Here is a 26,395-nt window from a genome sequence, read left to right as displayed (position 1 = left end):
AGGTAATGTGATCCAGCACTACCTATCCGGTTGTTAAGTCTGACGTCACTAGACGTGTCTGGGCCTAAACTCCGCTGCAGGTCCATATATCAAACGATCACTATGGCATTACTGAGAGTTGAAAAACGGTCTAAAGTCTTTCATCTTTAATAAAATGATCAGCGTTCTGCTCTACTAGGTGTAACAATTGAGTTTAACATCCAGGCATCCATGAAAATGGAATTTGTGACATTTAACGGAGTTAGAAGTTAGCAGGAAGTTAGCTCGCTAGCTTCTATCTAAATACAATATAGCATGTCCTGACTGCGGGGTTTTGGAAACAAATTAAAATGTACAGCTCTGTTATCACTTCCAGCATAAATGAAGACAGAAAACTAAACAGCAGTGATGTTTGTAGGGTTACTGAAGTTTGGCTAGCTGGTATATAATGATGTGCTACCGCTAGCAACACAGCTATGTTAGCATAATATAAACAAGCTAACTTTTTTTCCACTCGATAAAAGTTAACGTGAGTGTTCTCGGTGGTCAGGAACAAATGTAATCGCATGCCAGGATGCTGTAAAAGGACCAAACTTCAGCCAGGAGAACAACTGAGATAATCCATCCACAATACGAGGTTAGTCATTCATATACTGCTGCATGGGCTGGGCTGTAGTTACATCCTAAGGTTTTAAAAACTGAGCTTAAATAAATGATTAGCGGTAATAAAAGCCGAGGGAGGTCAACAGTGATCACTGACTGTTTTAGGAGCTTTTTGAGATCAAATAGAAGAAAATACAAAACATTAAACATGTTAACAACACAAAAGCCATATTAAACGCAGACTACTTTAGGCCCGGAAGTAGGATTCGTCACGTCATCACTTAACGACTGGATAAGCTTTATTAAAAGGAGCACTTGAAGCCCTATCTTAAAGGAAAAGAGAGTTTCTTCCTCCTGAATTCAAACAAAGACCTTCTACCATGGTAGAGGGACCTGGAAACTGAAAGCTCTGCCTCCCTTTCTTCTTTTAGAAAGTCTAGGAACCACAAGTGCAGTCTAAGAGCAAAGAGCTCTGTTGGGATAATATGGTACAATGAGTGCTTTAGGATGTGACAGGGCCTGATTGTTTAAGACTTTGTATGTGAGGAGAAGGATTTTCAATTCAATTCTGGTATTTAACAGGGAGCCAATGAAGAGAAACTAATACAGGGGAAATATGATCTGTACTTCTATTCACTGGAGGCTTTTTAGGGAACATTCAGAACAACCTGATAATAATGAATTACTTTAGGTATCCTAGAAGACAGGATGTTTCTAATTTTAACAATATTGTGCAGTTGAGAGAAGGGATGTTAAGGACATATCAGTGGCAACCCGCCAGGACAAGCAAGGCAAGCAGTGCTTACTTCTCATAGTCCTCGCTGTCTCTGAAGGCATGTCTATCCACCGTCTCCCCTCAACACTGACTGAAGCTGAGGGGCCAGTAGCTTGTTTTATGTGTCTTCTGGATAAGCCAGTGGTCTGAGACTGTAAACTCATGGGAGAACAATGTGTGAGATAAGCTGCCGCTGGTCTGCTTTCACTGTCTGACAAGCAAGTGAACAAGCTTCAGTGCTTTAGCATCATAAGAGATGAGTTTTGTGTTGTAGCCACCATGGGTCAACATGTGTGACGTGTAGGAGATGGAGTGAAAAAATAGTGGATAACTTACATTAGCAAGGAAACTGTAACCATGATGGCGAGGGGATAGCAGCTCTGATTATGTCCATAAAACAAGACAACAAATTAATATTGTAATTTTCTCCATAGATATTGACAGTAAATGTCACATGCTGATCAATCTTTTAAACTCAGCAAATTTTTTGGTATTAATATTTTAATACACTGCAAAAATTCAAGATGTAGCCCTGCATTTCTGACCTTAAGAAGAACAGATTTTTTTATTTTTCAAATATCCTAACAGGACAGCTGCTGCAAACATATACTTTACAGAATATGATGCTGGACATTAAGCAGTATATAAAGTTTTTAAAATGAGCTCAGTCTTAAGCATATGCAGCTATCTATTGCATCTATTTAACACTGATAGAGGGTTTTTTTCAGCAGATGAATTATTTTTACTTTTGATACTTAATGCACAATTTTCCATTAATATATTTTTTGGAAACAATGATGATGTTTTCATGGTATTTTATTGGTTCTTACCCTAAAGGTATAGTTTAAAAGTTCCTCCACCGCTAGTCATTTTCAATTAATTGTAAATAATTTTTGGTAATATTTTAATTTTTGAAAGATATTTATTTAACTATAGTAGTAGCAGTAAAATTTTACATAAGAAGATCACTGGTAACCTTCACTGGTGCTCTTTCTGTGCTATGATGAACTCTAAATCCCGATTGGTTTTCTGAATCCTGATTTATAACAACTTGTCCTTTCCATTTGCTACCAGTAGAAGTGACTCAAAGATGCTGCTTCTAGTCCATGAATCTCTTAATTGCCTGGAGCCAGATTACATGTCTGACATGCTTTCAATTTATCAACCCAACAGCTTTCTCAGGTCACTAGACAGATGTCTCCTTCAAATTCCCAGACCTCATTCTAAATCTGGCGATAGAGATCAGTGTTTATGCACCCAAAGCACAGAACAGCCTGCGCGCTTGTTTGAACCTTGCAAAAACACTATCTTTACCTAATTACCATTTTACATATCTTTTTACTGGGAGTTGTCCTTGTCTGTCTATTTATTTGGACACTTTTCATTGTTTTTCTGACACCTCTGAAAGCCCTTTGCACTACTTCTGTATATGATTGCATTTGTCAAATTAACACCAACGTGTGCACAGACTTACTCAAAGCTGCTGTGACCTCTAACGGAATAATTCTCATGTTATTACACTGCAACACCTAACAGCAGCCAAATGCAGGGTTGTATTGGTCCCAAGTTGGATGAAAGCATTTTCTCCTGAGGAAAAGTGTGATCACGATGAAAGCCTAACAACATGGCAGTCTCGGGAATCACTGCTGCGCGATATTTTGCAGATGGTGAGTATAATTAGTGTCCTGGTATTAAAGGCACTTCCAGTAATGGTTCCTTCCTGCTCTCACTTGCTCAGGGTAGCATTTAACCCAGATAAAAGTTTAATTTCTTTCAATTATTTCACTCATAGTTGCAAGATTTGTACATCTTGCTTGGGTACCGGGTGGCACTGTCCACTGAATAATCATGCTGATTTATTGAGACTGGATTTAAATAACTAATGGGCATGCCAGCTGTATCTAAAGTGTGCAGATGTGTGCACTTGTGACAAAAACTTGATCGATCCCCTAGACACACAACAAGCAGCAGGGAAATAAAAATGCCTTGCCGAAGCTGCTTGTGGTTTGCTACTCAGAAGTCATCCAGCAGTAAAGAGCTGAGAAAGGTTCAGCTTAATGGCAGTTTCCTCTAACAATCTGGTGACACCCATTTGCACCTGTGCTTTAACTTTTCTGGAAAAGAGGCACAGATGTTTTCTGCTGCAGCTCAGCTTAGTTAGTTAAAAAGAAAACTAAAAAAAGACTTTAGGGAACGAAGTACGATCCAGTCTTCAGTCAGTGGTTTCATAATTCACCGATATGACTGTAGCATTAAGCACATGGACATTTGGAGACACTGATGTGGGCTGAAAGTTTGTCCTTTTGCAGTCTGCATGCCAGTGTGTATCTACCAAAAGTAACTTTTCATTAGTGTTTGTGTTTTTAGGTCCTTTTTTTTAGGCCTCCATGTACCAGCTTCTCCTGGACCTATTATCCACTGGGAACAGAGGTGCTTCTGCCTTGGTGACTCTTCAGATCCAGATCAAACTTCAACATGTTTGAAAGCCAAACAGTAGTTTGAATAACAGTCGGGGTTATTTCCTTGGGAAAATGAGCACATGGCCCTATCATCTGTAAATGTGTTGTGGTAATCAGCTTTGGTCCAGATGTTTATCACACTGGTGAAAGAGAAATACTACAAATATTACAAAGCTGACAGGAGGTTGAGGATCACATGTGGTGCCAGAGCCCGACTGGTCAGTAGCAGGATCCTTCAATCACGAGTCACATGATTTCACATGTCAGGCTTGTTTGGAAACTAATAATTATGACCCAAAGTGTCTGTCAACATGTCACAGTTTGCATGCTTCAAACAGTACTTCCTGTTCCTGACCTGAATTCTCACTGCAGATGTTCATGCATGTGTTCTGTACAATGAGCGAATTTTACCATAATTTCATGAGCTCATTTATTCCACCTACAAATATTTAGATACCCCGACATAGTAACAGCTGTGATGGACTGCAGTCCCGCTTGATTAGCCTGAATGACTTCATACTCAGCACCGGCTCATGGACTGTTAAAAGGAACAGACTTATCTCTGTGGTCCAACTATCCTGCCACTCTGTTATACCTGGCAGCAACCTGTGTTCACTCCCAACTCTGCTGTTGCTCATTCACAAACTGCTCGCCTCACATTGTGATGCACTCCGTACCCTTTAGGTATTCTCCAACATGCCAGTCCGACAGAGGTCAACATGACATATACACAATGTGATTACAGTTAAAAGTGCTCCAGTGGTGGCCACTCTTGTGGAATGTGTAACTGAAGTAACCAAGGACACATTGGTCCAGTTTGACCAAGTCCACATTTGCTTAGGTTCCCTCAGAGACTGGGAACTGTTGGTCTTTGAAGGATCATGGGGGAAATCTCCAAACAGTGTAATAGTAAAATAGCATGGGAGTGATTGTACATGGTATATAAGTAACAGAGGTCATACAGATGCCAGAGCATGCCTTGACATCTCTTTGTGGGCTGTGTATGTTCTTCCTGGGCCTGCGTGGGTCCTCCAGCTTCCTCTCACAATCCAAAGATGTGCTTTTTAGTTGATTGGTGAACCTAAATCGGCCATTTATGTGAGGTAGATAACTTATTTGAAGTATATAGTTAAAGTGCAACTTGTAGTTGAAAGTGCTTTGGGCACCTGAGATGCAATTTCTGTGAGCGTGGGAAAAAGCATGCACACCATTGCTTTGAATGCACAGACTAATATGCAATAAGTATTTGTAAGTGTTAAATACTGTTGAATTAATGTTGATAATTATAGTGGTAGAGTTTTTTATGATATGGTGATATCATGATTTGATATGATTGGTCTGGGTCACCATACCGTAAAATATGAACAGTGTCTAAGGGTTAATACATGATGAGAATGGGTGGGAGGGCAGGTGGGACAGTGGCCTCAGTTTTCTGATAAACGAGTGTGAATCCACCCACCCATTATTAACAATTTCTTCAATTACTGGAAATAAAGACTCAGTTCGTGGTAAACTGCACAGGTCCTTAAAACGGTTAAAAATGTTTTCAGCCCGGGACACACGCATTTTCAGAATTGTGCAGGAGGTCAGGGCATCGGGGATTCGAGCTCTGTTGAGTCATAAGCGTGCTCCAGAAGGGTTTGTCATGCCTGAGCTCTGCCTGCGGCACTCTCCTGCTCCGGAGCTGTCAGCAGCAGCGTCTCCCTGCCAAGCCACAGCGGGCAGAGGCAGGCGCATGAAAGCACCCGCTCCAACCTCCACGCACACAAACAGACGCACATAAGTGCTTAAACCGGGAGGGGGAAAAAAAGAGTGTAAATAAAACTCTATTCGTCTGACATCAAAATCCGCTAAATCCTTGAAACTTCTGTTCCATATTCATGCAAACATAATAAATCTATCTCGCCGATGCTCACGCGCTCTGTCCTCTGTTGCAGAAAATTGACCATATAATTAGCACTTGGGGTGAATTTGCTTACTCATCTCCTCTGCAGATAAATGAGAGCACACACCGTTGCACACCTTGTGCTCATCAGTTACCCGAGTGAGACAGGTGGTGCTGGATAGTCAGCGTGTGTGCCCTCTCCATAGCAGTATGTGCTGGCATCCTCCCCTGCCACACTTTCGCCGCCTACGCACACGAGCGTTGCAGATGGGCCCTGGTGTAGCGTGAATGCGCCTTCGCAGTCCTCCGTGCAAGGAAAACACACAGTCACTTGCTCACCTTTAAATCTTACGAAGTCAAGGTCAGTAGCACAGAGGTCATTTGCAGAATCTACTGGTCAGTTAACCCATCAGTGAAATGACGCAAATGTGATTCATGTTTGCTGACCGTTAAGTAATTAAAGTCATTCATCAAATCAACATTTACAGCTTCCTAGATGAGAGGAGTGGCAGGTTTTCCTTTGTATTATTTTGGTATTTTGGGTCCTAACCATTTTAAATATTTTATGAAAGATGCAAAAAATAAAATTTAATTGATTTTGACAGTAATCAGTGACAGCTCTTCATTGTTTAAAAGCATCATTTTAACATGTGTAATTGAGCGATGGCTTGTACTCAAACTAGAGCTACCTGTTATTATAAGAGTGTAACACAAGCGTGTTAAATGTTGGTGACATGCCTCTCAAATTTCCCCTTTTAATAGTTTGGATAGGTTTAACTGCTTTTTTGCCGCAGTACATTTTTTTCAGCGTATTACCACAAATTGTGTTAAATGTTAATTTTTTAAACAAATGTGATTCTCATTTACCTGTAAAGTACAAATGCAGATAGTGTGGATAAACCTTGTCAGGAATGGCCAAGGTATCTTCACGACTAGTGTCGCAAAACGAGCCGTACGGCCATGACAGCTAGGGTCGTGGATGTTGAGGCACATAGTGGGTCTGGAGTCCTGATCTCAACCTGACAAAACACCTTTGGGATAAATTAGAGTGCAATCTGTGAGCCACGCCTTCTCGTCCAAAATCAGTGTCTGACCTCACAATTGCTGGTCATAAATTCTCAGAGCAGCACGGTGGTTAGCACTGTTGCCGCACAGCAAGAAGGTCCTGAGTTCAATTTCACCATCAGGCCTCTCTGTGTGGAGTTTGCATGTTCTCTCCGTGTTTGCGTGGGTTCCCTCCGGGTACTCCGGCTTCCTCCCACCGTCCAAAGACATGCACTTTGTGGTGATTAGTCTAAATTGGTGTGAATGTGAGTGGGAATGATTGTCTGTCTCTGTGTGTTAGCGACAGACTGGCGACCTGTCCAGGGTGCACCTGGCCTCTCGCCCTATGACAGCTGGGATAGGCTCCAGCACCCCTCGTGACCCTGAAAACGATAAGCGGAAGCCAGTGGATGGAATATAGTGTAAGATCTGATGGACCAGAATTGGCCGGGCGAAAACTACAGTCCAGTCCACTGGACAGCTCTGAAAAATGTGAACTGTGAGTATCTTTGTCATTCTCTGAATGATAAAGTCCTCCTCCATGGCCTCTCATACTACACCAAAGTAACTAACTATTAGATAAGCAATTAAATAACAGGAAGATCCCAGTTTTTTCATTCTTGATTACAGAAAACCTTATTTTATAATTGCAGAATATTCTGGCCAGAACTGTTTCTGTAATTTCAGAGTGGTGCTGAGAGATTTCTTCCATCTGCAACAGCATAATTTCTTTATGTAGGAAAGCTGAGATGTACTGTTGAAATTGCACCTTCCTTCTCTTATATGAAGAATAATGAATAGTGAGAATAATGAAAACAGAGGTAAACTAATGAGGACAAGGCAGACAAACAAAGGGAAAGATCAGAGGCCTGCACTACAAAACAGGCAACTTCACTAGACTTCTTCCAGTTTTTGATTGGTCAGAGGCCGCTAACGTTACCGCTGCACGGTAGCTTGATTGATGCACCCCAGGTTAACTTATTGACTTGATAACAACCTTTGCGTGACGGCTTATCCTGCCGTTGTGAGGGCAAATGAAGTCAGATAACTGAAATGTATCCTGGTGCTGAACCTGCTTCGAGCAAGACACACGAGAAAGTAACCTTCAAAGTAAAACTAATAACTAACACTGAGGAAGGAAAACTAAGACAAAACAAGATGACAGAGACAGCAGGACAAAGTAGAAAAGAGAAACTTGGAACAAACCAAATCTAACAGGCAAAACAGAACAAATACATTACAAAATGCCAGGCCAGTGACACACCAAGGTGCCCCGAGGGGATGGCCCTGAACTGCTCTGTGTAGGGGGCTAGAAAAGAAACACTGAATCACTGATAGTGTAATGACATCCTGACATCTCCTTCCTCGGGCAGTTTGCTACCAGTTGACACAGTAACTCATGCGGCCTTGAACACTGATGACTGCCATGCCCCCTCATGATTAACACATGACTAACACATGACCTCAGTGACCCTCAGGCAGTGATGGAAGGGGTGGTCGGATCCTTAAGTTAAGCATCAAAAGGAAAAAACAAGAAAACAAAAGTTTAAAGCAGAATTAGGACTACAAATCAGACCACCGTCTATCCACCTGAGAAGGTCATTTTTATCTTCTATCAGAAGCCACAGATATTAGAAAACACCACTGTATAGAGCTTTTGACCTGTAATAATGGATTATAAAGTGGAAGTTGATCATTTGAGTGTGTAAAGACAAAGAAAATACTGACAAAGACCTTTAACAATATACTGTTAACTGGCCAAGAACAAAGTTATGTAACAAGAAGTGTAATGCATTACTTTCTGCAGGGAATAAATAACGCCATGTTTTTTAAGCTAACAGTTATATGTTTGAGAGTAACAAGCCCAAAACTGGTGTGAAATAAGTGTTGCATGTGGTTTTGACTTTGTCATCGGATAAAACAGAAGTTTTTCCATAATTTGAAATAACAATGTGTCGATACGAATGACGCCTGTAGTTTTGCCTCAGACTGACAGGGTCTTGATACTGAATTAGCGGCAGCCAGGCATGAAAACCATCAGGGCAATCAAAGAGCCGCAGCAGATCTGATCTGCCTCGTATTCACCTGGGTCTTATTAACCGTGCCGGATTTTAAAGAGAGAGGAGAAAGCCAAAAAAAAGGTGAGTGAATATTTCTGCTTCCGTCTCTCTCAAACAGGATTTTTGTGCTCAAGAATGCCTCTGACACATCTCATTAAGAAACACAAGATGTGATTTGGTGCACTGCTGAGCTGTGATTAAACACAGGAATCCATTCAAATTGCCAATTTTGCCAATGACAAATCTGGCATTTCAATAGGGCTTTCAAGAACTTACCGCTTCCCCTTCAAAACCGCTAAGTTTTGAAGAAGGTCAGAGGTGTCGAGCTCATACAAAAACCCGCGCTTGGAGCCAGAGTAACAGGGAACGGGTGTACCTGCTGACCTCCCTGCCTTAAACGTACGTGCTTATCCAGAGGGCAAGCATCAAGATTGATGGCAGACATCAGCATCAGCTCCCTTAAGGAGACAAGGGTGTTGCAGATCTACCTATAGGTTTATGGATCATTGGTGAGCTCAAGTACTGTAACTCCATTCAGCATCATCCGCTGACAACAGGTTATGGTGATTAAGTACTCCTTTATCAGTTCTCAGCCTACAACAAAGTTCAAAATAGGATTAAGCACAGAAGTGGAACGCTACCACTGCTCATGCTACGGCCCTTTGAGAATCTGCTGGCAATGAGGAGAGCCACGACGCTGCAGGGCAGGATTACCGAACAAAGAGATGGAGGGATATGGAATGAGGTGCGAGAGCCCCTCTCCACCTCTTCTATCGCAACATCCCGACCCTTAAACGCTCAGCAGGGGAGAATCCTTCGCTCGTTTCCATCTCTCATGTCGGCGGCGTGTTGTTTGTCGTTGGATGAGTTAGTGCTGAGGGCAACGGCAGACGTGCTTCTTTTGAGTGGTGAGAGCACAGAGAGGGGTGTTCATTCATCAAGAGGAAGTGCAGTGCAATCGAGGCAGTAAGTGTAAAGCAGATAAATGGCTAATAACCTCAAGGAACAAGATGATTCATCACTTCCTAAAATTAAGTTCATTAAAGGACTGCCTGTGGAGATACATCAGCGTCTGCTCTTAAAGACAATCTTGTTTGTTACAGTATGTGAACCGTGAAACATTTTCTCCAAGAAAAATACGTTTTTGAAAAGACAGAAAAATCTGCATTGCAACACAGCTGCGACTAATGTTTTCTTATTAAAATGTTAATTACTTTGGCAGTGATGTTCTTGACATTTTAGAAATAGATATATTAAATTATTGCCTTTAAAATGCAGCATGGAAATAAGAATCTTAAATAAAAGATGTCGCTGTGCTTTCTGCCAAAATACAAGCTGGATCAGGCTGAGATCAGGTGACTTGAGTCGACCATCGCAGAACATTTCCCCAAAGCTCCCGAGTTCTTTCACAGTGCGTCTCTAGTTCACCTGCCAGAGTCTGAGCAGAAAGTAAGGATCTGTGCACTTCAGAGTTAACCTGACTTTCTCATCAGGATGCCCCAGTAACCTGCTGGCAACCAGACATGCCCATTACATCACGCTGCCTCCTCTGGCTGTTTCAACTGATGATCTGTGCTTTGGATCACGAACCATTACAAGCGTCCTTCATACAGTCTCTTTTAGTCTTCTCGCCTTTCCATTAATGAGATCATCATTTTCCATCTTGTGGTGAAACCTCTCTTTAGGCTAAAATGATGAGTAAGTGTCCTTCCTGGAGATTGTTCTTCACATAGCTGTTTGCTGGGAAGGGTTTTTCAGTAGCACTTTATAATAATGTCACACTACTAAGGTATTAGTAGTCAGTCATTTACAAATACAGTTGTGCTCATCTGTTGCATTTATACCATGTGCAACTGTCATCTCTACTGTATCACTGATAGTAATAATCATAATCATAATATATCCGTTTTTTAAATGGCATAATAAGGTGGAGTAATGGTATAAATGATGAATTAAGGACTTACTAATACTTTAATAATGCTTAATAGTGTAACATAAAGTGCAGCTTTTCCTTACCATGGAAAGGATCCTGTGATCATGCACCAGTTTTTGTTTGATGTTTATGTTGCTGAGCTCATAAGCTACACTTGAAACCAGCTCTGGACTTTTACCTTCCTAAACTTTGAAGAAATAATTAAAGGGGAAAAAATCATCTCTGTTCAATTTCCTTTTGAAAAGTATGGTGCCAAATCTTCCTCAAGATTTCCTCAGATTTGATTTGGTCTTGTTCTTTCCAACAAATTCAATATGTTTTGGTAAGTGACCAAAATAAAAATTTGAAATAGGATCATCTGTCTATAGAAACAGGATGATGTCTCTATTCAAGCAAACCCAGCAAGCCGTTCTTTGAGCCCCCCTCCTATTTCCTTTGCTATGTGTTTCTTGATTGTCTCCCAGAAGGCAAACACAAGTATGATAGGCATACAGAAAGGGGCAGGTGCATCTCAGAGCCTCATATCTTCATACCGAGAGTTTTTAATATCATCTTGAAATTTGTGGATGTCAGGAAATAAAATGAATCTTACTGTTCCAGCCTTCATAAAAGAATCATTTTAAGGAGTCTGATAATCTCGTTTCCTCATTTATCTGGAGCAGAACTGTAGCTCGGAGAGACGGAGACAGAAAGAGACACAGCGAGGGAGACGGAAGGTTTTGCTTTAGATTATTTATGTACTTCTATTGGGCTGCTAATATTCAGAAAATAACTTACTGGGTGTTACATTTAGGGGGTGGGAGGAGCTCTAATGCCAGGACTCCAGTCCTTTTACCTGACCAATTTCAGAGGAACATCTTAATGTTTGTTAAACCACTTAACACAGACTGATGAAGTATTCTAGCATTGAAAAAAAGGCTCCTCAAGAGATTATCTAACGTATCATCAGAAAAGTATTCTCAGATTTTGATCCACCTTCTGAAGAGTGTCTGATTGGCAACGACTTCATTTTCAGCAATGATCCCAAATACACTGCCAACAGTCTAGTATATTGTTGGAAAATTATAAGAAAATCCATTAAAATAAAATGTGGATAATGTGAAGTTTTTAACAATTTGTTTGCATTTGGTGCAACCTTGACGAGGTTTTCACCAAAACTAAATGAGCTCGAGCTTTTATTGGCATCTACTGTTACATAAAATTTCAAAAATGATATCCTGAAAACTCTGGACATTAGACTGCTAACAGACACACACAGAACAGGTTCCTCCCTTTGGAGGGGGAGAATATTTTTTCTAGCAAAACTAAATAAATGAGGGGTGGCTCAAGACTTCTTCACAGTGCAATACCGTTTGAGATATAACAAAATGTAACTAAAGTCTAAAGTTCTCTTTGCTCTACCTAAAATGCCTGGATATAGACTCGATAGAAATTTCTACAGTATGACAAGAAATGGGAATGATTTGGTTTGACTTGTTAAGGGAAGGAATTAAGGGGGGGGGGGGGGGTGCATGATTGGCATTCTGCCATTCATCAATACACTCCTACTTTTTGCATCTCACACCTTTGTAGGCGTGGACTCACTCCAGACTCCATCACTGGCCCAGAACCATTCCTGACAGTGTATCGTTTCCTAACTCAATACCAGCTGTAGCCTGTAGTGCAATAACAATCCTTAAATGGAAATCAACAGCATCCTCATCTCACACACAATGGATCACGGATGTCAGGTCTACCTCAAGCTGAGAAACTTACGCTCGAGTGAACATTGATCTGCCTTTGCTTTACACTGAAAATTTCTAAGCTGCATCAACAAATTCTCCATTATTTTGAGAACTAATTTTCTTCAGATTAAATTTAGAAAGCAATCAAAGAGAACTTTAAGTTCATGATTAGCGTATCGACTCTTACAAATGTAATACAATATCTAGTTGGGGCATCTTGTCCTGTTTATTTGATTGTAAGTACACTCTGAACTCCTTAATAAAAGGCTCAACTCAAAGTTGTAGCAGGACCGTTTTGTTTGTAATCCTTTCTTCAACCTTCAGATTCACAACATGCAATATTAAAGTCAGTTGGCTCTGCTGCGATGACCCTGATATTTCAAACACTTTTTGGTCAAAATGACCTGACTTTCATATCCAGGGTGATCACTGGTAGAGAGATCTGGATCTAAGCCCGGGTCCCAGGAACCAAACAGGAGGTTTCAGTGGAAGTTCAGGGTTTCAAAGCCTGAAAGCGGTGTATCTGGTCAGCTGGTTGAAGCAGAGTTCTCCCATGATTGCCATTTTCCACAAACACGGCACTGCATTGGTGTTTTCGGTCATCGCAACACAATAGTTACTCGCCACATCCCACCTCTGAAACTTTCTCTTCCACAAAATCAAATTAGAATTGAAATGTTGCAAATTTAGCAAAGTGGAAGAGATCCAGCATGCCTTGCAAATGCACAAGCACACGGGACTCTAATGGGACAGACGAGAACTGCACAACCAGACGTCCCTAAAGGCGATCAAATTAAATGTACCCCACCCTGATCCCACTTCTCATATTTGGTGCCCTTCTGCAGGCTTGAAACCCAGCAGGAAGCTACTGGATTTCCTAACCATGTGCCGATTCTGTTGTTTGAAAATGCGTTTTCAGCAGCCGTTTAAAACATAGGTTACCTTCTCCTTTCAATCGTTATTAAGGCTGTGGTTCACCTTGCTGACTATATATTCGACTGTGTGTTTGTATGTACACTTATCTACTGGATGTTTAACCCACACTGTGCATCACTTTGCAGCTGTGTGTTTCAGTTTCAGTTAAAACAAACCTGACAGACTGTTCTCAGTGTAAAGTGCACTCGCTCACTGATACATGAATAACAATAGGCAACAATGTGTCACTCAGGTTGTTTACTGTTCTCCAGAGCAGAGGGGCTGCTTGCACGCCACACAAGTGGATCCTGGAAACAAACTGCGCATAACGTGACCTTTTCAGTCGAAGTGGAAACGCCCCTCATGTCCATTCATGTGAGGATGAACAGCCCTCACTGCTTCCTCACAATGCTGTTTATACTCCGAGTGGACACAGAGCTCTGAGGCCGGGCCAGACACGAACTATTGCTAGGCAACAGGCGGGAGGGAATCTGGAGCACAGCTAGACTGCAACTGCTGCCACACGAGCTGTACGGACTCATGACAGATAACGTTTTTTTTGGAGGGGGTGGGCATCAAGTGGGGTCACGTTTAAATCGCTCCCCAGCCGCCATTCACGGTCTCTTATATAGAGGAGAGAGCAGAGCAGAATGAACGCAACATGCGAAGCTAAACTGCATGAATTATCTTCACAGGCTGAAAAATAATTAAAGACTAAACAGAAAACAAATAGCTCATTAGTATTTTTGAGCTGCAACACAACACTTTGATAAAATTACACTTAGTGGAAGTGTGAATAAGTGTTTTGTCTAACACTTCAGGTTATCTGGATTCAGTTCCTTTTGAATATGTTACATAAAAAGGCTCCTAAAAAAAGGCGACATAACAAAAAGAAATCTGAGTAATCCTGCTGTTTAGAAATGCTCAACGTAAAACTGGATTTACAAGAAATTTAAGGCAGATAATCATGGGACACTTGGGCCACATTTCTACATTTGGGCCCATTGGGTGTTCGGTTGCAGGCTGACTGCAAGCAAACTGCTGCCGATTCATTTTCTGTCAGCTGCTCACCAGTGGGAACTGCAACCAGTGCATATACAGGTAATACTGATGTACCAAAAGAACAGAACTGGCATTAGTCTTTATAACGCCTGTCAACAAATCCCCAGAGAAAAAAAAAAATGATTGTACTACCACTGAGGCCAAAGCCATACAGCTTCCTCCTCTGAGGAGATCCTTCACTGTCCAAAAACTATTTAAAAACACAACAAGAGTTGTCATGTTGTTAAGCTGGCAGGCACGTTGCTTCATCACAGTGAACTGGTTTTTTTTTCACCCTCCATATAGTCAAACCCTCTGAGATTTCGCTTCTGCTTGAGTGCTTCTGTCTGAGGAGAATTTCTGTTTTTAAAAATCAAACCATTTTCATTTTCTGTAGGAAAGAGTAGTGATGAGGTCAAGTAGCTCATGGTGCAGAGCTAAAAGGGTGAATGGTAGCACCAAGGGAGGGGGCAGCAGCCACCTCTCAAAATTTGCTGCACCAGGCAACTTGGCATAGTTTTTTCTGTGTTGTGCCACCCCAGTATTTTTAGTGGCCCCCGTTTGAAAAAAAATTCTGCAGGCACTCCTGGGTGAATGGCAAATAAAACATGACAGACAAAAAGTGGAAACGTGTTGGAAATGCAGAATTAAAAGTTTGACTAGTGAATTAAATTAAGGGGCTGTTAGTGCGTTCAGTCATTTCGTGGGATTTCTTGATAACGTGACTTCAACAATAAACAGGACAAATGGGAACTGCTGCTGAGCTGGAGATGCAATCGGATGAGCACCATGCACAATCAGGAAGTTTAGTGACTAAGGTCTAACTTTATATTACTTATTGATACTGCTAAAAATCCTTGAAGGTCATTTCGTTGTCCAGTTCTTCTGGATGGCATGAAGATATCCTGATCGCCCTCTAGAAGTCCTTTTATGAACCTTGAGTGTTTATGATTTTAATACATACCTGAAAATCTTGCTTCACACTGAGAATTATTACTGTTTGGTATAATAGCCAAACACAAAGTTGGGTGCCGAGGAGCATGCTTGTTACACTGACATAACCTTATGGCTTAAACATGACTGTGCACTGGTCCTCTGGAGTGCCTGTGGATGATTTTGAGGACTGTCATCTACATGTCTGTAGCTTCTTGCGATCAAACAACCAGTCAGTGGCCGCCTCCTTCCTCCGTTATTGAAAGAAAAGTACTGGCAGTGTCCTCAGCCTCCTATAGGAGCTGCACCCGTGGTAAAAATGTAAAAACCCTAAGTGATTTTTCATTAAAGCTGAACACTGACCTTGACTTTGAATTCAAAGTCAGAGATTTAAACTCATCTGAGGTTTAGTAGATTCCCCTATTGTTATCAATTTGAAAATAATGTTACGCTAACTTTTCGTGTTCACAAACATGGATCCACACCCCGCGCTCACCTGCCGGAGCGACAAATTATAATGGCGGAATGAAAAATGCCCTTAGCTGCTCTTTTCATCAGCAACTGGACATAAAGTCACTACTGAAAATCTCGCATTAGTCCACAGATTTGTCTCTCTGATACTTTGATTTTATTTTCTGGGAAATGGGACAAATTGAAAAGTTATTGTTTGAAAACTGCGCAGGACGTCACATGAAAGCGTGCGCATTTTAAGTGGTCAGGAGTGGCAGTGGAGTGCTGGAAATGGTGCAGAGCGACATAAGAAGCCCATCTTGAAGGGGAGACTAAACTGAAGTCAGATATCTGTTTTTGTGAAGGTGCTCTGATCACACCGTCGACAAAACTAGAAGACTAAGACTGCGCTGTGATTAATGTTTAAAATTATTCCCTTGTGGATGTAATTACCAAATAATTTGCTTTATTGAACACATAAGATGCCTTCATACAGGTAACAAAAACAGACAACTGTCAGCTTGAAATGAAAAAAGAAAAACCCACATTTTATTGCACTTAAGTTATAAGAAAATAAAATTCTAAGTGAATCAAACAAATACACAATCCCTTTAAGGTTTTTTCTGTCCGTTTTCTTTTTTGCCAGGCAGTTTACATGAACTGGAAAAAAACAAAGAAAAAAAGAAATGAAATCACCTGCAACAAATCTGATTTCTCAAACCAGATCATAAATTAAAATCAGAGGGAGAAAACAACAAGAGGAGATAGAGCAAGATTGTTTTCTTTTTTTTTTTAATATACAGTGTTATACCACTTTCACAGTTCAGCTTGAGTTGTGACTCTTGGAGATTGGGACGGTTTTTGTTTGGCTACAATGTTTCTGTTCATGTTTTGTTGCCTTTGTGGGATTTTTTTGTTTTGTTAAAATTTCTCCCCCCATGACGACCCGCGAGGCCGTCTGGGTGATTTCGACTGTGACACATGTAACACTAAGACTCCCGGCAGCTCCGCCTGTCAGTTGATGCTTGTGATGGTCTCCTCTGTTGCTTCAGACATCTTTGAACGGAACAACAATCACACGCACGGATATGGACAGTTCTTTCATTCACCTGTTAAAAATCGATACATCTGCTAGGATTTTTTTTTTTTTTTTATATTTTCGCTTTTTTTGTCTTTGCCAGTCTGAACAGCATTTGTACATTTCCCCAAAGAACAGGCCGAAAGAGCTTTGTCCCAAGGAATGTGTTTACAAGTTGCCCATTAACACGCTAAACACACGCACTCATGCACACGCACGCACGCCAACAGTGTACATCCCCTTGTTTCCTCTCTGCGGGCGCTCCCCGCCGGTATCTGTCGGACACGCTCCCTCCTCTCGGCCTCGTAGAGGCACGTTTGGCTCAAGTTTCAGTGGCAAAAACAAAACAGAAAATAAAAAGCTGGATGTTACCTTTTTTTCTCATATTTTGTTTCTGTAAGTCCAAACATAGAGTTCAATTTGGAATTTTGCCTGGGACTAAAACGTCACAGCAAGTAAAAGTTCCATCTCTCTCTTTCTTTTTCCCCATTCATCTAGCAGCATAAATACAGTTTGGCCACTGGGGGGGAAAACGGTAGAGGGGAAGGGAGGGGGACGAGTGGGGTTCAGGGGGGCATTAATCCACAGCGCCTAGAGCAAAGGACCTTTTCTTCTTCTCGTCACAGCACTGGCATTGAGGAAACCACCCCAGCTAGACTCTGGAAAAATCTGGACAGCATTGATGTTCATGTGGAGACGGCGCTCCGAACCCAGGTATGTAGAAAACAGAAAGGAAGAAAACAAATCAAAACAAAATAAACCCTTGTGACAAAGATGGCAAACCTAAACAGGGCAGGTTTCTAATACTGGGATTTGTTGCTGTTGGCAACAGTGAGAAAAGGCGGAAAAAACAAAACCTTTCATATGATAAACCAAAGAGGTGTTGAAATTCACAGTTGTGTTTGTGTGCGTTATTTTAAAGAAATCAGACTACAGAAGGGGAGAAACAAACAGGAACAGAAATGGAGTGACGAGAAACTAGCCTGAACAGGCTACACCGAGCAGCTCTTTAGGTGTGGAAAATCCACCTTTCTCAGCCTTAACCTACGGTCAACGTTTCCCACTTTCCGGTCAGCCTTTTGAGTGTATGTGTGTGTTTGTCTTTTTTTTTTTTTTGGGGGGGGGGGGGGGGGGGCACACTGATGGGAGGGGGTTACAGAGGGTGGGAGGGGCTTTTAAAAAATAATATATCTCTGTACATGTCAAAATCTGTCAGGCTTGAGCGAAACTAAGTCTCTGAGTGAAGCTGCCCCCAAACTGAAAGGATTGAGAGTCACTTCAAAAGAGTTCAGTCATTTTCGGCCGTTCCTCTTTTTTTCCCCTCTTCCTCTTCTTTCTCACAGCCAATCAAGGGACAGACCAGTCGTGCTCCGCCCTCCTCGCCTCGTTTCCAACCCGATCCCCCTTTAGGCTCCACCTTGTGCTGGTGGAAGGGGCTCAAAAGCAGGGGCTGAACAGGTGAGGGTGTGTCTCTTTGTCAGTAACATTTGCCCAAAAAAGCAGGGGGGGGACGTGGGAAGATGATGGTAGAGGACAGGACAGCCCACTGTTGGTGGTTGTGGTTCTAGCATTTGGATGTTGGCTCTCCAGTTTCCAGGTCTCCCATTCCCTCTCTACTCCTTCCTGTGCGGTTCGCTCTCTTCGACCTTCCCCACCGTGCTCCCTCTCACTTCATATCTACGTCAAAGTCCAGGACCAGCAGCTTGGTCTCCTCTGTGCCGTTGCGGCTACCAACCGCGCACACCAGCTTGGTGTTGGAGGCCCGGATGCGCCACACCACACCGCCGCTTCCGCCACTTTCCAGAGTCACCAGGTTACGGATGAACTCACCGGTCTTCAAGTCCCACAGTTTGACCGTGCCATCGTCCGAGCTGGTGATGACAAAGTTCTTGTTGAACTGGAGGCACGTCACGGCGCTCTGGTGCTTGTGAGGACCTGAAGACACAAAGATACTTATATTTAGTGGGACGAGGTAAAGAAAAGTCTTTTTTTTCATGGCTTAAAACAGTTACATTCAGGTTAAAGTTTCCAGTAAATGTGTGTGGATCAGTCAGGTCCTAAAACCTGTAACATAGGGGAATCCCTTTCTACCAAAGCTCGTGGAAAATGTTGGTCAAACGTGCTAGTCTACTGGCACATAAAGAATGGGTGAATTTAAAAATAATGAAGAACCCAGATACAGGGAAAGATCTGAAAGCAAGACCTCTGTCAGCCTGTGAGGTGAAAGAAGAGCTCCTACTCCTGACGGTGCTGTGACAATGAGATCTTCGTACAGCTGGCAGGCTTTAGGACGAGCTGCCAGGGCTCATTCCTGTCTGTCACAGACGCTAAGCAGCTTCAGCTACACCTTTGTCTGGTCTGTTTGGTGCCAGTACATACCGGTTAAAGCGTGTAGTGGCTGAAGTGAGTTTATTTGTGACTGTATGCGTGACTCCTTCAGGCTTGAAAATCATACCTTAATTAAATCAATTAAAGCGAAAACAAAAACGAGTGCAGAGTCGAGTGCAGGCAAATGAACTGATTTTGACTGAATTGTGAGCTCAGATGCATTTAACTTGTTTCAGGATACACAACCTTTCACCGACGAAACCTGCTGAAATCTCTGAACAAGCGTTCGCATCTTTTCTGTTTCCGTCTCTGATTAGTTCAAAGGCTGAGTTATTTACCCGGCTACACAATACTGCTCTGCACCAACCCCCAGCTTGTCTCTCTCCTCCCTCTGCTCTTCCCATTACCACAACAAAGCACTCTGCTCCGTGATTACCTATGCGCTCTCGAGCTGACAGTGACAGCCTTGTTGTTGGCCTATTGTCTTATCAAAACACACTAATGAATGGCAGAAATTGTCTGCTGACCTAATTATATGACCTACAAAGTTCCCGGGCCCTCAGTCTTTTACTGTAGTCACCTCTCTTCACCAGACAGACCCACAGTCTCCCTCCCTGCACGCCGTCCCTCCTGCTCTCTTAAGGCTCTTATACGACCATCCTTTGTTGGGCTGCTGTGTGCGCTGTGGACGCAGCACCCGCATGCGGGTTTGGAGTTTGCTAATGAGGGCGGTTAGGAGTGGGGCACTGCTGGTTGCCACTGCTATTCAGCCAAAGGATTTCCAACATCCTGTGAGGCACCAGTGCTGCTAATGGAGTTAGAACTATTCAGACACAAAGGAAATGAGACTGTAATCAGGACCAGCAGGCTTGCAAGGTGTTGGCTCAGTTCTGCTCCACTTACACACACAAACAGGTAATTTAGATGGATTTTTAATTGGACTGTCAGTATCAAACAGAGTCCCATCTAACGTGTTTTTTGTTGTTGTTATCCTCCAAGGCTAGCATTGCCACTTTTCTACACTTTAAGTCATTTATTCATGGATCTATAAGTCTACATTTCAGTCAAGTTGTTTTGCAGCCACCTTAGGTGTAGCTGCTTTGAGTACAACATAACCAAGTCTAGTGGTATGAAAACAGTAGCACATCAAGACAGGACAGAAAGTTAAGAGAGAAAGAAAATATAAGAGTTACATCCCCAAAATCTCTGATGTAGCCTGGCTGTCCTGTCACATGAGACCTTTGTACTGATTTTTTACTGTAAGGTCTGCGCATAAGACCACATCTGAAATTATTTTATCAGAATAAAACAGCTAAGAGTCTGATCGCATGACTCCCAGCAAATAAACACAGAAATTTGGAAGTGATAAGCAAACATCCTCCAACAACACCCAAAAACGTTGGAGCCACTAAGGTCAAGCTCTTCTGAGTGGGAGACAATGCACCAGCTGCTGTGTGAGTACTCAGCTGAATGCAGTACAAAGAACACTTTTATTCTTTTAGGGTTTATCCAAACAGCAGTAAATGTGCAGCAGTTTCGTATGTATCCTACAACGTGTTTTGCCCGTGTGTGGTCCTGGAGACTTCCATTGCAGCAACAACTACCCGCAGCTTTGCCAACATGATGGACTCAGAAAAGTGTGAGATGTAGTCATGAAAAGTTAAACCTGTCATTAAAATGTAATTAGATTTCAATAACAGCTGAGACAGCCTCTGGTTTTCCAGAAGTTTTACAGTAACTCTCACACTGTTCATACTTCACTTTCCTCACCTTGCAGTGTTTGGAGGCACTGGCCAGTCTTGATATCCCAGATCTTGACGGTGGAGTCTGCATTGCCTGAGACCAGGATGTTGTCTTTGAGCTCCATGCCACTGGTGAGGGACTGGTGGCCCGTTAGCGTGTGGATGCAGTTGCCCGTCTCCACGTCCCAGACCCTTATAGACGTATCCAATGAGCCGCTCACGACGTGGATCCCATCGAACTACAGAAACAATGAATACGTTTAAATTGTCTGAAAATCAAACGGCCGCCTCTAGATAACCAAAACTGTCACTTGAAGTTGGAGTTGACGGCAAAAGCACCTCACATTTCAACACTGCGTACTTTGTTTCTATTAACCTTAGACTAAACCCATTTAAAATGGATGCACAGTATTGATCTGTTAAAGCTTTTCTGCTGCTTCCCAAATCTAGTTGGAGAGAACCAACACTTTAAAAGTCTATCAAAGCAGCATGGCACAAAAACCAATCTATCAGTGCAGTAATCAGCCTCCTCTGTGAGGGTTATGGCACCAGCTAAAGTGCTCTGTCATCACACAGAGTGGATGAGAAGAGAGGACATATTAGAGGACAAACGGGTATAAACTTTTTCCCCCCTTCCTCCAAACGAACAAACAGCACACATATATGCTGGGACATAATAAATTAAGAATATAGAATTGCACATGAATATAAGATAAAGGACTAAAAAATTCATGCAAAAAGAGAGATCTGTTGTTTTTGTGCACCACAGGTTTAAAGCAATTGCCTGAGCCTAACAAGCAATATTTCACTCCACAGAAGTCCTTGGAGGACACGCGGCAGTGAACTTCCTACAGTTTAGGACAGTTAAGAGGAAAAGTGTACAGTAAAAAGGCCCGTTTAGAAGCTCTTCATTTAAAATTAACCTGTGTACTCTTAATAGCACAAACCACTCTGGTGACACAAACATATGACAACTGCCATGAGCGTGAAAGCATCTTTATGACTGTTTTCCCTTAAGTGTTACTTGAGTCACCTGTTGTTGCGTCACCAAAGTTTGGGGATCAAAAAAGGAAAAGTTCGAGGTAATCAGTTTGCTGCTAATTGCACTGTTATTTCAACATTTAAAGAACAGAAGGTCAAACCTAGATTTGCATTTGACATAACTAGTTTCAGGATTTTCTCCACTTGTTTTTAAACACAAAAAGGTGTTAAAACATCCACTGTCAAGGCACACGGTTCTTAATTTGCTGGTGTAAATCAAAGACAGCCTGCAACTATCAACTTAAGGAAATTATGCATGCCCACTGTGCCAAAATGTCTTTCAGCCCTTCAGTCTTTTGGCTTGTAGTTCTTTTCAAGAAGTTAAGCAGAGCTTTGATAAACTTTTCCTTTAAAACAGCGGTCTCCAACCTTTTTTGCGCCACGGACCAGTTTATGCCCGACAATATTTTCACGGACCAGCCTTTAAGGTGTCGCGGATAAATACAATAAAATAAAACTAGTACACCTGAGCCACCCACAGAACTTCCACCAATAGTGTAGGAGAGGTGTCACATTTGCAGAAAAGATTGGATATTGTAATTTTGAAATGTTTATTTAAATTTTCTCCCATTCCTCCAGTACATCATTGTTTCTACCACAGAAAACTTCCACCGTCTCTGGCCTATGCTGCCGTGCTGAGAGAGAAATGCATGCATAAAACTAACGACTGTATTATGTTTGACAAATTGTAAGCAACAAGCTGTGTTTTTAGTAGATCACTCAAACCCACATGTGTTTGCTTGCCACCTTAATCTGTCCTACTCTCGTTAAGGCTGAGATGAACTGGTTGCTCATAAATTCTGGTAGAAAGTCACGCACACAACCGGCTTGCTTTATGCTTATTGAAGCCTTGTGCTATTTCTTTTAGATTAGCAAATCCGGCCCTTTGACAATAGTCAAACATGGTTAAAGCCTCTTTTATGCTCACATCAGTCTTACAGACAGCCCTTACAATAATGTAGTTAGACGAGTTCTTACATATATGGACCTAAAAACTACCAACTGCATCTGATTCATTGCGTCATAAACGAGAATGTTTTTATACAAGTTCTCAAAGACTCTAAAACAAAGTAACTCGTACATTTCATTTGGCTCCAAGGTTGATTGGTATACACCAGTCTTTTCTTTAATGCTGTGGGAGGCCTCACCTGTAATGAGTACACTCTGTTTGTGTGGCCTTGCAGCGTGTGGAGGCAGGTCTCCATCTCGGGGTCCCAAACTTTCACCATGAAGTCGTAGGCACCGCTGACCACCCGTCGCCCGTCATACTGGACGCAGCGCACTGCCGCCACGTGGCCCATGAGGACGTGTAAACACTGACCTGAATCAATGTCCCAGACGCGCAGCGTGGCATCACGAGATCCACTGACCACCCTGCATGACACAAACGCAGACAGTGAGAAAGGTAACCGTAGCACAACACAGATATTCAGGAGAGATTCAGGAATGAATGAGAGAGATGATGAGTACGGGTGCAGTAATCAGTTCAAACCACCGTGAATTCAATAGCTGCCTTTATGCTGAGCTGCTTTCCCACAGATGTAACGTGCATTTAAAGTCATCCATTCTCCAAGATTAAATTCAATACTCCACACAACTGCTCATTCATAATATGGTAAATGCACTGACAGAATAATGAGGCACGTATGCACGGATCCTCACTACTCTGACAATGAGTAACCCACAGCATCACATTCATGTTCATACATGAATGTAGAAATAAACCCCCACACCTGTCTTTAACAGCCGCCCTGATCTGCGAATTCACCCTGAATGGAAATATATATTACCGGTTACAGGAAGAGAAACTCCTTTTAGAGTGACAGTTACTCAAGTTGAACATTTTTCAGATTATCACACTTAAGGTCAATACTTTCATCAACTTCCATCAGCTTCAAGACACTTCAGTAAGGACTAAGACGGGCATCTCTCCGCATTTGACCTTAAATTTTCTACGGGCTATTTCAATTTAGCCAAAAATAAATAAATACATAAAATAAAATAAAATAAAACAAAACAAAACATGCTGTAGATACACACAGCCCATACTCTATTTATTAAACGCCTCACGGTGCTACACAGATAGAAATCACCAACATGTTATTCACCATCTACCAGCAGCTCACAGCATTTCCACTGAGTGAGTAATCAAATGCTACACAAAAACCTTGGTGGGCCCTAAGGCGAAAAGAGCACTTGGAGTCTCCAGAGTGTGATACTGAGTGAATAAGTGAGCAGCAGTTCACTTAAGTCGCCTCACAGGGTCCATTTAATCACTATGAAACCACATGCTCTCTTTCATAGATGCTGTCCTCTTTTACCGTTGTACAGTTGCTCTTATTTACCAGATGGGATGGCTGTAAATGTGGGTGTGATGAATCATAAGGAACATTCAAGGATTAATCTATCCTGTGTTTCTTATTTCTGAAAGTTATATGGTTTTTTACACCAATTAAAACGAATATTTATCCCATAGAGTACAGTAGAGCCAAAAAAAACATGTGAAACATGAGTTTGTGAGCTTTGGAGATGCTGCTGGACTGCTGTAAATGTTTGAGACAGACAGATTCACTGTTTCTGCCAAGCTATGCTAACTAGATGCTCCCTGTAGCCTTACATCTAATAAACAGACAAAAGAGGCACTGGTGCCTAATATGCTGTACACATGCAAAAAAAAAAAAAAAAAAAAAAAAAAAAGCTTGTCTCTACCAAGAACTTTCAAAATAAAAGCTTAGACTGTAGTAGATGGACTCTTATTGTTAAGACACTGGGGGAAAAAGACTGAAGTAAAATCTTATCCCTAGTTATACAAATTATGGGGAAAAAAAAAAGGTTTCATTTAATTCTTATTAGCACTTGAAGCCAATTTTGAAATCCATGAACAAGGTCAGGCAACATGTTTGGACCTTTTTCTACAAAAGGATAAAAATAAATAAGTAAAGTCTATACTCGTGTATAAAACTGAACGACACACACAGACATGACATGAGGTAACCGGTACTCATTTCAGCACTTTGCTCATGTGTGGATCAACTTTGATTTCAGGCACAGATCAGGCAGAGCCAGCGTTCCTACCAGCAAGAAAACAAGAGTATTAACCCTTGGATGCACAACCTACCAATACCTACACTCTTCCACGAGTGGGGTCAAAAATGACCCCAAATAAAATCAATGCCTTTTGCTATAAACTCTGTTGTTATTCTTCAAAATCTTTAAAACGAAGAGTTATATTTTCATATTTGAGGTATTCCTCATAAAACATGTTTGTGACATGAGGCCCTTTGCATTTTTATTTATTTTTTCATTAATTTTAAGATATTGGAGTTTTTGTATCACTCTTGTATGCTTGCTCGGCATATACTGCAGAAGCTGGGCCTTCCCTCTGAAAGGCACAAGTTGTTCATCCACTGTAACTCAATCACTGAGGATGAATTTCTGCCTGCAGTTGACCAGGAACAGGCCCCATATGTAGCGGAAAGCTACCATGTGGTTTGTTTTCAGTCGGTAGGCTCTGGTCCTCTTGGCATCAAAGTGCAAGAAACGGCGAATATCTTTAAATCTTTGAATTGACATAGTGGCCTTGTACAATGGGTTATGCAGAGGACTCCCAAAAAGCACACCACCTGGTACATCCCAGTTCTTCTCACTTCCTGCAAGAATGGTCAATCAAATGAAGGCTAGGAGCTTAAGTTTGATTACATTTTTTCAAACCTTTCCCCTGTCTGTGGCTACTCTTCACGGCTCCATGTTTGTGCATGTCAGCACCTCTTCTATTATATTATCAGACATGAGCATCTTCCATGCATCTATTGGGGAGACAGTACTAAACCCAGGTGCAAGCCCTGGCCGTCTAATTCATCCTGTTAGACTCAATATCCATTTCCTCCGATGGGCCTGGATCATTTGTAGGGCCACAGGGATTCTAGCTGGCCTCATGGCAGCCATGTTACTTTAGATATGTAACAAACAAAAAAAATACATCATAAATGGTCCGCAGGTGCGCATTCGCTGTCAAAATAAAAGACACGCACCAGATAACAAGTTGCAACGCGCGTTTGCGTACATAAGATAATCTGGAGGAGGACAGACATTTGTTCAGAACTCTTAAAGATGTCGAAGAAGCAAGCTCCGTAAGCAATTACTTTGGTGTTCCTCCACTGCAAAAGAAGCGCATATTCTCGGAATTTCTTGGAATACTTTTATTTTGACACCGAATGCACACCTGCGGACCACTTATGTGCAGCCCTGACTATAAATCATGTCTGTTACTGTGTAAAAATGAATTCTTGATCCATCAGAAGTGTAAGTGGGACAGTCAGAGTTGCTAAGAATTAAAGTTTCATAGAAGATTCCAGAGGAACTGCTTGGGGTCATTTTTGACCCCACTTATGGAAGAGCGGGGTAG

General features: G+C 41.9%; 1 protein-coding gene across 3 annotated transcripts in view; it reads right to left on the bottom strand.

The window, feature by feature from the left end:
* Positions 1-16,245: 16,245 nt before the first annotated feature.
* fbxw7 (F-box and WD repeat domain containing 7) overlaps positions 16,246-26,395 on the bottom strand; it is a 113,592-nt gene continuing 103,442 nt past the window's right edge. For all 3 annotated transcript variants that reach the window (XM_085458985.1, XM_085458987.1, XM_085458986.1), the window contains 3 exons: positions 23,139-23,364; positions 20,978-21,188; positions 16,246-18,814 (listed from right to left, as the gene is read on the bottom strand). In XM_085458985.1, the coding sequence (XP_085315111.1) occupies positions 18,546-18,814; positions 20,978-21,188; positions 23,139-23,364 (706 nt within the window). In that variant the 3' untranslated portion in view covers positions 16,246-18,545. The remainder of the gene's footprint in view (positions 18,815-20,977; positions 21,189-23,138; positions 23,365-26,395) is intronic.

Source organism: Copadichromis virginalis, linkage group LG6 (assembly GCF_057382275.1).
Source record: "Copadichromis virginalis isolate Kocher_CV1m ecotype Utaka linkage group LG6, C_Virginalis_male_GT1.1, whole genome shotgun sequence".
NCBI lineage: Eukaryota > Metazoa > Chordata > Actinopteri > Cichliformes > Cichlidae > Copadichromis > Copadichromis virginalis.
Note: the sequence above shows the minus strand (reverse complement) of the source record. Positions and strands in the feature narration are given on the sequence as shown.